Below are 12,439 nucleotides of genomic sequence, written 5' to 3' on the forward strand. Positions count from 1 at the left end.
TCTGTGTGCACGTATCCATGGTGGCATACGGGTTGGGAGGACATGGTACTGCTCTTGCTGTCACTTCTTCAGTGAGGTTTAGAGGTGTGAAATCTTGTCTGCTTAAATCTTTCTCCAGAGCCAGCTTCAGAGACAGCTCATCTGAAGCATCGCACATTCAAGGCACCCGTCTGAAATGCACTCAGCACCACCCGTCTTTTCGCCGTGACTTGTGGCACGGCAGATACCCTAAATTTCCTTTCTCGTTTGCTGTTTTCTCTTCAAATCACCTTCACCTCACTGAGGCTAGCTTACAATTGCGTGATTCACGCGGTACTTATGTCCGAGCATTTCACCAAGCGAGCTAAGGTGTGTCGTAACGACGACCGTTTCCTATCCTTTTCCATCTCAGCTGCGGACAGCTCATCACCCTTACGCTGAGCCGGCGAATGATTTGTTCTGCATTGGTCCGCGATAATAACCAACATTTGCAGGATTTGGACTCTATTTCCATAATACAAAGACCGATCGGAAGTGTGTGGTACACCAAATGCTCAATATGTGTCTGTTTCATGCACACATGTTCCTTATATAAATGGTGCCACCGAGCCCGAAAACACGCCTTCCAAGTACCCTGCAAAGTTCGAAAGGTGCCTTATTAGCATGATCAGGTGGTCGCAGGTGTACGCTGCTTAGAACAGTTTTAATGTTGAGTGGATTTGTCTTGGCATGCTACAAGAAGGGCTTCTACTGGTAGTGGTGGTCGTGGTGGTGGTGGTCGTGGTAGTATTGGTGTAAATGTACAGGCGGGATTAGCCTTACCGCGGCCTATCGGCAACTGCTCCGCCTGAGTCACTGATTTACGTGATTACATCCCTACCACTGTTCCAAAAGACCAGTGTCTTCTAAAAGCATCAATAGTGACCGTGACACTAATCAGCGCTTAGTTCGGGAACCCTCAAGGTGCACGATGCGTGAGGCATCGTCCACGGGAGCGTTCACTCTCCTCAGGTTTTCTAGGAGTGCCTCACGCTTGGCGCAAAAACGCGGGCACGCTAAAGCGAAATGGTTCACATCACCCACAACATCACTGTGTACGCACGTAGGTCAAGTGGCGCGGTGGATCTTGTGCATTGGTGCTCACTGTGTGAGCGTGCTGGCTAATTCCTCTCCTCTCGTCTTTCCCTTGCAGCTGTTCAAGGGCTCTTTTTACTTCTGCGAAGGGCCGGACGTGAAAGGCGTGCGCACGAAAGAAGACTGCCTCGAGAGGGGCATGATGTGGACGAACCGCAAGTACAACTTCGACCACCTGGGCCAGGCGCTGATGGCGCTGTTCGTGCTGTCCTCGAAGGACGGCTGGGTGAACATTATGTACTCGGGCCTGGACGCCGTCGGCGAAGGCATCCAGCCCGTGGAGAACTACAACGAGTGGCGCCTGCTGTACTTCATCTCGTTCCTCCTGCTGGTCGCCTTCTTCGTGCTTAACATGTTCGTGGGAGTGGTGGTGGAGAACTTCCACCGCTGCCGCGAAGAGCAGGAACGGGAGGAGCGGGCCCTGCGCGCCGCAAAGAGGGCTCGCAAGCTGGAGAAGAAGCGGCGTCGCATGCGAGAGACGCCCTACTACGCGGGCTACTCACGCCCGCGCCTCTTCACCCACAACATAGTAACCAGCAAGTACTTCGACCTGGCCATAGCCGCTGTCATCGGACTCAACGTGGTCACCATGGCCATGGAGTTCTACCGCATGCCCTTGGTAGGTCTTGCGACTCTGGCACGTGCACTATAAGGTGCACCGAGACCACGGACCTGTTTTAGGATGCGGACTAGCCGTCACGTGGAGTCTAGCTTCCGGTCTACGAGGTTTGTGCATGGCTTGCGGACCGAATCACGTGAGAAGCTTTTTCTGGTGGAGGACCACGAGCTTTTTAGCCTACTCACTCGCGTCAAGCCAGGTCCTGTGACTCTATCACGTGCACTATAAGGTGTACCGAGACCACGGACCTGTTTTAGGATGCGGACTAGCCGTCACGTTGGGTATAGCTTCCGGCCTACGAGGTTTGTGCATGGCTCAATCGCGGACCGAATCACAAGAGAAATGCGAGGCCATTTTTTTTCTGGCGATGGACCACGGACTTTTTAGCCTACTCACTCGCGCCAAGTCTGTGAACTACACCACACTGGTCTTTCCCGGCAGCCGAATCACCACTGCTATCATTCTGCGCGCCAAGGCTACCAAGGCGACACCATAGAGATGCAACACAGCAAATGTAGTCTTGTGTCCACTGTCAACATGTTACGTGGTCGGGCGACGCTACGGTTTACCTTTTAGCTTTAGTAAAGCAGTTCCCGTTGTTGTGGATGATTACCACTGATGCTCCAAGAAATATTTATTGTGGTAAAATATTTGCAAGCAAATGTCTTAGCTTTGGCGTCGAGAGTATATAACGTGGCCCGCGGCCTGGCCCGGCCGAGTCCACGTGACTGGTTCGCGGGTTAGTCCGTGGCCCGCCGACTGTATACACCTATAAGAATGAAATGGCCTCCGGAGAGCGCCTGGAAGGACTCGGGCACGTGTTTTCAAATCGTTACCAGAACAACACCCAGCTTTCCATTACAGTTCGTGCACATTGCAGCAAGCCAAATAAAATAATTAAACTCTGACATGTCAGTCTAGCAGTACGGCGCCGCAACTTTTCTGTTTTTAAAAAGCAGAAGCAGTTAGAATATTCGAATTGTCGGAAAACATGACACGAAAGAGTTAAACGATCCTGGTGGATTGAGAAGCGGTAAAGGCAGCCTGGTTACTTCTGGAAAACACGGTACATACACTATGCATTCGCAGAAAATACCCAAAGAAACAAAACCCGTTCTTTATTTGCCGTTTACGAACACTTCGCTCAGAATTATGTCGCGGACGATGTTTAACAATGCGTTTCCTTCCAGCGCCGTCTGCAGGAGCAACTAATTGTTTCCTCTTTTCTTTGTACTTTCTGCTTTGAACGCAGGAACTGGAATATGCCTTGAAGATCTTCAACTATTTTTTCACCGCTGTTTTCCTGCTTGAACTGTCAATGAAAGTCGTGGCACTTGGTGTCCCCCGATACCTCACTGACAAGTGAGTATTGCTTGCCTGTTTTTGTGCCTGTCTCGTAAAGAACGAATAGGAGTCCAAACTCAATGAAACATAGAGTAAGACTCTGTGTTCATTCTTGGACAAAGGTTAACGCAGCCAGCGTGTTAACAGTCACAAATTCATTACTATAACTCTCATCGTAACTTTGATCAACGTGTATGTTCCGATTAGCAAGTTCTGACCACTCATCATTATTACCTGTCTGTGTTCTTTGTCAGTGTGTTCTTAAATACGGAGTTAGGTTTCTCCCGTGCAATGTTCTTGACTATGCAATAAAAATTCCAGGCTTTTTTCTAACATGTTCGGCTAAAGGCTGCAGTTGTTTAAGATCCCTGCCATGCTGAAGGGTAGTGTATACTCACTTGGCATGTTGTTCATTGCGGAATGTTATGGAGCACAGTACCAGCTGTTATTTTGTTCAGGGGCTCACTAGCATCTTGTTTTAGTACATGGCTGTTAATTCAATCTAAAGTTTTTGCTGGTTTAGCTTGCGCAATTATAAGGTTTCGTTATTAAAATATTATTTATTTGTTTCGTACCCTTGTTTTTTTTTACACTTATAGGTCTTGAATGATTACTCCTAAAAGATATCACGCACGTTTAGCTTTGTGGCTGTAACTGTACCATACGATTCCATTTTGAAAAAGACAGAAAATTTTCTGTCGTTACAACAGATATTGTTGCAATATTTACCGGGACCTGACCTGGTCGTAAAAACAGATTCTTGCTATGGCAAAAGAAAATTGTGTCGTATCAACAGCCTTCTGTGTTTTTCAGCAGTCTCTTGTTCTCATAAAAGAGCCAGTTCTGTCGCGAGTACTGAGGACTGCGCAATACAATTATACAAGATAAAGTTTTGTTACAACAGGACGACAGAGAATTTGTGCCGTATTTTGGAACAAATTCTGTCGTATTTGTCGGCTGGATGAAGTTTGGATCGTTGTGTTACCTTCATACTGCGCTTGACATGTGATGCACTAGAACTATAAACTTCAGCATAAAATCTTTCAACTTCTTGTTGTCTTGGGTACACAGCGTAAACCTAAACATCGCTTGAAACGCATCGAAATCGGACAAAAGCTGAGAAAAACCGAAGGAAGGTCAAAAATTCCGCCTGCATTTGCAGAAGGCTTTGTACTTTACCCACAGATGCTTAATTATTTACCTGTCAACACCATCAACGGTGCAACTATCCGGATGAAGTTGACAAAATTTCCATAAAAGGAGACGTTGTTCAACTCAAAAACATGCGATGCATGAGCACGTTTGATACCACATTATATTTCTGCGGAGAGCTTGTATAGAGCTAAAGACAGGGTACCATTCATGTGTATTTGAAGGCACAGGCAACAACCTCTAGTCGACAAGATATCCTGTCATTTATCCTTTCTCTTATTGTTTTTACGTGTGTTGTAATTTGAATGTCAACACGCTGCATCATGCGAAACGACACCGTGCCCAGGTGGAACCAACTGGACATATTGATCGTCATCCTGTCCATCATGGGAATTGTCCTGGAAGAGATGAAGTCAGACCTGATTCCCATTAACCCGACCATAATACGTGTCATGCGTGTGCTTCGCATCGCCCGAGGTAAGTTCATGTACACGATATGCGCACATGTCCTCTCACTCAACTGATTGTTTTATAGCCTCCTGCATGAATGACATGCGCAAGCGATTACCATCCGCTGCAGTTGCCGCGGCATAAATTCCCTGCAAGCAAAAGCTTTAACTTTGTGCTTGCGGTCTGTTCCGAAGTAACTTAATCTCTTTCAGCAAATAAGGTAGTAATAGAACAATTTTTATAGTATTACGTATTCAGAGGGCGATGTGGTAAAAAGAGCTCGCTAAGACCTCTGGGACTGTTGAAATTGGCGTGATTTCACCACAAGGTGCGATATAATCTTAATCGCCTTGTTTTCTCAATCTCTGCGTATTTGAACACATAGCGGTACCTTTTTGATTCACAAGGCGATCATATTACGTGATCTGAGCTGTGTCACATGCCAATTTCATTTCACCTATTTTACCCTCCAGGTTCAGAGTACTCTACAGAGGAGAGGGGCTAAGATAATACTAAGTAAACAACAGTAAAAACTCGTGAAAATTAACATTGCAACAGAAACGATTCAGAATTTCGAGTTATCTGATGGTGATGAGATTAAGAAGCTTGCGGGGATAGGGTGGCCGCAGCTGGCACAGGACAGGGTGAATTGGAGAGACAAGGGAGAGGCCTTTGTGCTGCAGTGGGCATAGTCAGGCTGATGATGATTAGGAAGCACAGAGATACAAATATACAAAATACAAAGCGCACGATGGCTTATAGATATGTAGATATGAATGGTATCTACACCTATGAACACCTGTGAATATTATCGAACGAAGGTGTCTTTTATTGCGAATCAAAACCGACTTTTCAGGGTAGAAATATCCCGATAACTTATCGGTAGCACCACGGCGCACGTGGTATTTACCACTTTACTTTTCATGTGCTCATTCGCGTGCACGTGCACGTGTTCATTCCTGGGAATAAACGCATGCACGTGAATTTTGTAATTGTAACGTCGAACACTATTGAAATATGGCGCGGTCAGAGTGATGCGCCGTAACTCTGTGCGTTGTACCTATGTGGCAACCTAGAAATGTCGCGTAGAAGCTTCTTTAGGTGATATTTTGCCTTAGATAATGCTTAAGTGAATAGATATAAACAGTCGTACGCCCAGAAATACAGCGTTAAAGTTACACGTTGTAAGCCGTTAGACATTCGCTAAGTATAGTGGTAAGTGTAGTGTAGTGGAGGCAGGCTAACCCCACCTGTAGCATTGAACACCTCAACCTCAACCTAGTGGAGGCAAACTGTCTGGAGCTGCAGCCTTTGCGGGGCCGTAGTCTTAACCAACGGCGCTTGTTTCACGCGCAGTGCTGAAACTACTGAAGATGGCCAAGGGAATCCGTGCTCTGCTGGACACCGTGATGCAAGCGCTTCCGCAGGTCGGAAACCTCGGCCTGCTCTTCTTCCTCCTCTTCTTCATCTTCGCTGCACTTGGCGTCGAGCTTTTTGGCAGGCTCGGTGAGTGGACACGATTTTAACCAGACTGGTTACTACCCATGTTACCACATCCCGTTTCCTGTTAAAACTGCTCCGCTTTGTCGCGTCTTGTTCTTTTCCTAACTCGAGTGGATCCAAAGAGTTAGCGCCATATTTCCACCAAACTGTGCATGACATGTCCTACATTCTCGTAAGAAAATTTTCAAAATTGTAAAATTGCAAGATATTGGTATGAAAATGTTCGAGGCAAGGGTTCATTCTTCTTATATGTGGTAAATATTCCTTTCAAGGCGTTTCCATCCATCGCATCGAACAGTTAAGACATGCCTTAGAAAACCAATGGGGCACGTTTTTTACGATAGCGAAAACGTTATAGAAAACACATACAAGACTGCCGTCGAGTAATTTGCGGATATATTGATTGCTGTGTATTGTATTATATGTTGTTATATTATATGAAAAAATGGCGTTCCCAAACGATTTCCCGCTCAAAAATGCTTTTGTCCAGAATTGTTGGGTATGTCTCGCAGTCATGACCGACATTCTAGGGCAAAAATTTTGAATATTTTGTAAGGTACTGTTATGCAAATATCGAAGGTAATGGTCTATTTTTCCGACGTGTAGAAAAATCTTCCTTTTAAAGTTTTTTCATCCCTCGCATCGAGCATATAAGACTTCCATCGAAAACCAATGGAGAACGCTTTTGACGATAGCAAAAACGTTAATGGCAAAAAAAGCAAGCCTGCCGACGTGATATCTGCAGATATATTGATAGATTATAGTTAAATCTTACAATATATAAAAAAATTGCGTTCATAAACTTTTCTTCCCGTTCAAAAATGCTTTTGTCCAGAATTGTTGGCTATGTCTGAACTCCTACCCGCCGCGGTGGCTCAGTGGTTAGGGCGCTCGGCTACTGGTCCGGAGTTCCCGGGTTCGAACCCGACCGCGGCGGCTGCGTTTTTATGGAGGAAAAACGCTAAGGCGCCCGTGTGCTGTGCGATGTCAGTGCACGTTAAAGATCCCCAGGTGGTCGAAATTATTCCGGAGCCCTCCACTACGGCACCTATTTCTCTCTTTCTTCTTTCACTCCCTCCTTTATCCCTTCCCTTACGGCGCGGTTCAGGTGTCCAACGATATATGAGACAGATACTGCGCCATTTCCTTTCCACCAAAAAAACAATTATTATTATTATTATTATTATTATTATTATTATTATTATTATTATTATTATTATTATTATTATTATTATTATTAACTCCTTGTTGCAGCTCATAACCAAAAGTCCTGAGCCAGTGCCTCATGCTATGCAGAGTGCGACGAAAGCCACCCTTGCCAGGGCCTTGGAGAACATGCCCATTTCCACAACTTTGGAATGGCCTTCCTCACCTTGTTCAGAGTCGCTACAGGAGACAACTGGAACGGCATCATGAAGGTATTTGCCTTCTTCGTTGCTGGTTTATTTTGAACGCCTGAGAAGTAGCGTTGGTTCCTGAACATGTTTAAGTAGCTAGTGTCTCACCCTTAAGGGTGTAAATCAGGTGTCCCCAGACGTACACCCATTTCCAATTGTTGGGTGCTAAAAAAAGGGTGCAGAGATCAGCACCCTTAAAGAAGGGTGCAATTAATGATACTTTAGAGGGTGTAATGGTTGCACCCTCATTAAAAGGTAGTATTTTTCTATAACACCTCTACGAATGCATGTTGGAAGGGTGCTCCACATTGATCCACCCATGAAGCAAAATCCTTCGACTGAGGCGCGCCCTCTAAACTTTCATGCTGTGCACACTTTCTTAAGGGTGCTGATTTCTGCACCCTTTTTAACACCCAAAAGGGTGTTCGGCTGGGGACAGCTGATTTGCACCCTTAAGGGTGAGAATTTGTTTAGTGTGTGTGCTCTTGGGTAAGCAAAGCACAGGTTGTACTATGACACTAGCTACTGAAGCATCTTCAGCAACCAGCGCCGCGATTTCGCATTTCGATAGAGGCGAAATTCTAGAGGCCCGTGTACTGTGCGATGTCTGTGCAACTTAAAGAACCCCAGGTGACCGAAATTATACGGAGACTTCCAATACGGCGTCCTTAATACCCTAAGTCGCTTTCGGACGCTAAACACCATTAACCCATAATCTGTTTTTTGTTTTGTGTTCCAAATGCACAGTCGTGAGCATTATGAGAAGGAAAAAAGAGCATTAGTTTATTGATTACTCCATAAATATATGCCACAAGCAGTTTTTTTTCTGTTTCCCAACTATAGTCTTCATCATGGCTTATAATACTGGAAAGTCGATCTCAAAGATATAACCAGAAAATTCGCAACTTTGTGCAAAAAGCATGTTCCCTCTAATATTGCTCACAACTGCACACGCATCGACTACACAAAGGAGCATTCTTGGCCCTACACCCTCTCAGTAAAACCTTTCTGCAATGGTTTATGGTTTATGGAGGGTTTAACGCCCAAAAGCGACTCAGGCTATGAGGGACGCCGTAGTGAAGGGCTCCGGATAATTTCGACCACCTGGGGTTCTTTAACGTGCACTGACGTCGCACAGTACACGGACCTCTAGAATATCGCCTCCACCAAAATTCGACCTCTATAGCATGCAGCAGACAAAAAAAAAACGGTGTGCACAAGAGCGATGTTCATTGGTGACGTGTGCATTCTTCGTCTTTTGCGCAGGGACACGTTACGCGACGAGTGTGACTCGAGGAGTGACTGTGTGCGCAACTGCTGTGTGTCGGCAGTGATCGCGCCGCTGTACTTTGTGGTATTTGTGCTGATGGCGCAATTCGTGTTGGTGAACGTGGTGGTGGCGGTGCTCATGAAGCACCTAGAAGAGTCGCACAAGCAGGCCGACGACGAGCTGGACATGGAAGCCGAACTCCAAGAGGAAATGGAACAGGAGGAAAGGCAACTCCTTGAAGCCAAGGCGAGTGTGGGGACATTCGTTACGCATCTCGTGCGGGTAGTCCGTAGGAGGTCCGCAGAGGTACCCTTCCAAAAATACTTTTCGACAGTCCATTTAGACTGTACTTTTTAGACTATTTTAGACAGTACATTTAGACTATCCACAGACTTCTGTCTATAAAGTCTGTAGACACTCTATAGACAAACCCTAGAGAATATTTTAGAGGCAGTATGATTCCTATAGACAATCTATAGATTTATGCCTATACACTTTGAGCAGACCATTGTCTACAGACTATGAATAGACAAAAAGAAATATCTATAGGAACGCAGTAGAGTCTATAGGAAGTATATTGACTGTCACAGACCACTTTTGTAAGGGGCGTAGCTCGTGAACTGCTGGCTTGGAAGACATGCTCTGGGGTTTTGAACCAAGCAACCATGCGTTTCAAACCGGCAAAGTTTGAACCATGTGCTGCTCAATGCTGAATGCATATATAGCCTTAGAAAAGAGATAGATTTAAGAAAGCAGTCAAGAAGATTTGTTTACATTGTCATTTTCTGGTTCCTGGCTTTGCAGGTGCGAGATTTTGTGCATGTTTTGCGCATTTGGTGCATAGTTTTCGGTTTTGTGTTGATACCTGCTAACAAGCTTTAGTCATGGTACATATAGCGCAGTAGTATAAAAGTAAGAATAATAATCATACTACACGCTTTGCAGCAGCTTAAACCATAATCTTGCCTCGTGGTTTCATTATATGGCATCATATTAGAACTTATACGAAATATATCGCCTTCAAAAGTCACGCAATTCGCGGTATTTGACGTGAAACTTCAAATGAAAAGAATTGCTGTTTGTGTTGTGCTACCAACCATTGCTTCTTACGTGCCGTTGTCATTGACATTCTGCCAGGAACAGCCTGTAAAAAAATGTGGAATCCGTCTGTAAAGTGTCGTGTTTCTTTTCAGAACAAGCTGGCAATGGAAGCCAAGTTAGAGTTCCACAGGCCCATTGTCAAGATGTCATCGTTACCAGCAAATTTTACTTTTTACTTCCAGTGCGATGATGCTGGTAAGTTGCACTGTGAGCGAACGGCCACTGTCGACATTCTTTTAATCATACAGTCTCTAAAGTGTTGGGAAACTTTTAGCCACACAGAAGGCGGTCAAATATCCTATCGGAACTTGTAAGTGTATATATATATATATATATATATATATATATATATATATATATATATATATATATATATATATATATATATATATATATATATATATATATATATATATATATATTGCTGGAGGAAGCGGCCAGTGTTCTTCCCTGAGAAATCGAAATGAGCTTTTCGCTTGGTGACGCCATTGATTCGCAGTTCAGTGAAGATGTTATGTACACATAACAACGCATAAATCAAAGTAATATTCAAGTCTCGCAAGAGAACAGCAGTTCACAATTGGTAGCAAGGTGCTGGCAAAGGTAAGGGAATATGTCTACCTAGGGCAGGTAGTGACCGCTGATCCTGAGCATGAAAGGGAAATAACTAGAACAATGAGAATGGGGTGGAGCGCATACGGCAGGTTCCCTCAGATCATGGATACCAGTTAAAATAGTATCCCTCAAGAGAAAAGTATAAAACAGCTGTATCTTACCAGTACTCACCTACGGTGCAGAAACGTGGAGGCTCACGAAAAGGGTTCAACTTAAGAACAGTGCAGTGGGCTATGGAAAAAAAATGATAGGTGTAACGTCAAAAGACCGGAAGCGGGCAGGGTGGGTGAGGGAACAAACGCAGGTTAATGACACCCTGGTCGAAATCAAGAGGAAGAAATGGGCTTTGGCAGGGCATGTAATGCGCAGGCAAGATAACCGCTGGTCCTTAAGGGTAACGGAGTGGATTCCAAGAGAAGGCAAGCGTAGCAAGGGGCGGCAGAAAGTTAGGTGGGCGGATGAAATTAAGAAGTTTGCGGGGATACGGTGGCTGCAGCTGGCAAAGGACAGGGTTAATTGGAGAGATATGGGAGAGGCTTTTGCCCTGCAGTGGGCGCAGTCAGGCTAATGATGATGGCAATTATGATGAGTGAAAACCAGAAATACTATTACAGTCCGCAGTAGGCCCTTTCACGGTGGACATTCAGTGACAGCAGAATTTAATGATATTATTGTCTTGAATGAGAGAGTAAAACAGGGAGTTATGAACTAGTCGTAAAATCTGACACCATGTTTTCTGACAAAGCAGAGTTAGTGCTCGCTTGTGGTACAATCTTTGTCGCGCAGCCGAGGTTACATGTAACCGAAGCTGACAACGAGAAATTGCGTGATTTTTTTAAGTAATAAAACTCGTACACGCTTTTACAGAACTGCTACCGCTTCAATGGTATAGAAAATAAAATTAAAGGCCTGAATATAGAGCTCAGCGAAAATTTCAAGGCCTCAGAGCGTAGCAGCTGTTACAGCCACTTGTGAAGTAGACTTGATTCTTTCTCAGAGACTGTACGCTATAGAATCACCAGCGATCATGCTGGTTTTTACCGAATTTCATTATTAGCGCACGTCTAGCCTCTAATGGTGATAAACTTGGGGAGGCAAAAAGAATTGTTCCTTACACTAAAGATTATTCCCGACGAAATCCACCCGTGTCTCATACGTCACGTTTTCTGCAGCGTTCTGCTGTACGCGTAACCAGTGAACAAAAAAAATGAAAGCTGTGCACGCGAATCTAGAACCGGGCGGCTGCGTTTTTATGGAGGAAAAACGCTAAGGCGCCCGTGCACTGTGCGATGTCAGTGCACGTTAAAGATCCCCAGGTGGTAGAAATTATTCCGGAGCCCTCCACTACGGCACCTCTTCTTCCTTTCTTCTTTCACTCCTTCCTTTATCCCTTCCCTTATGGCGCGGTTCAGGTGTCCAACGATATATGAGACAGATACTGCGCCATTTCCTTCCCCCAAAAAAACCTATTATTATTATTATTTTTTATTATTATTATTATTATTATTATTATTATTATTATTATTATTATTATTATTATTATTATTATTATTATTATTAAATATCAGTGTTGCCTGGTACTACAGCACGTTTCTGCCGGCGCAGTTACTCTCTCCGCACTTCATTGTTCTGGATAGTTTTCGAGAAGAAAACCGGAAGTGTGTATTGCACTCACAATACTGTCACCCCGCACGTGAAGTGTATGCAGCAAAGAAGTATAACGATGCGCGGTGAGCTATAAAAATTTATCAAGTCGCTTAGGGGAGTCCTTCAATCCATGCTATAACTGGGGCAGCTGCCAGAGCATACATGCTTAGCTTCGCAGCTAGGATCTTTTCAAAAGTGCAGAGACCAGCTAGTTTTCTGCCGGGGCTT

General features: G+C 44.6%; 1 protein-coding gene across 1 annotated transcript in view; it reads left to right on the plus strand.

The window, feature by feature from the left end:
• The window catches only part of LOC144101283 (voltage-dependent T-type calcium channel subunit alpha-1G-like), a 91,847-nt gene that overhangs the window by 70,697 nt on the left and 8,711 nt on the right, over positions 1-12,439 (plus strand). Inside the window, exons 26-32 of the mRNA XM_077634380.1 lie at positions 1,172-1,732; positions 2,985-3,094; positions 4,575-4,705; positions 6,035-6,184; positions 7,478-7,598; positions 8,845-9,094; positions 10,042-10,144. Of these exons, the coding sequence (XP_077490506.1) occupies positions 1,172-1,732; positions 2,985-3,094; positions 4,575-4,705; positions 6,035-6,184; positions 7,478-7,598; positions 8,845-9,094; positions 10,042-10,144 (1,426 nt within the window). The remainder of the gene's footprint in view (positions 1-1,171; positions 1,733-2,984; positions 3,095-4,574; positions 4,706-6,034; positions 6,185-7,477; positions 7,599-8,844; positions 9,095-10,041; positions 10,145-12,439) is intronic.

Source organism: Amblyomma americanum, chromosome 8 (genome assembly GCF_052857255.1).
Source record: "Amblyomma americanum isolate KBUSLIRL-KWMA chromosome 8, ASM5285725v1, whole genome shotgun sequence".
NCBI classification, from domain to species: domain Eukaryota; kingdom Metazoa; phylum Arthropoda; class Arachnida; order Ixodida; family Ixodidae; genus Amblyomma; species Amblyomma americanum.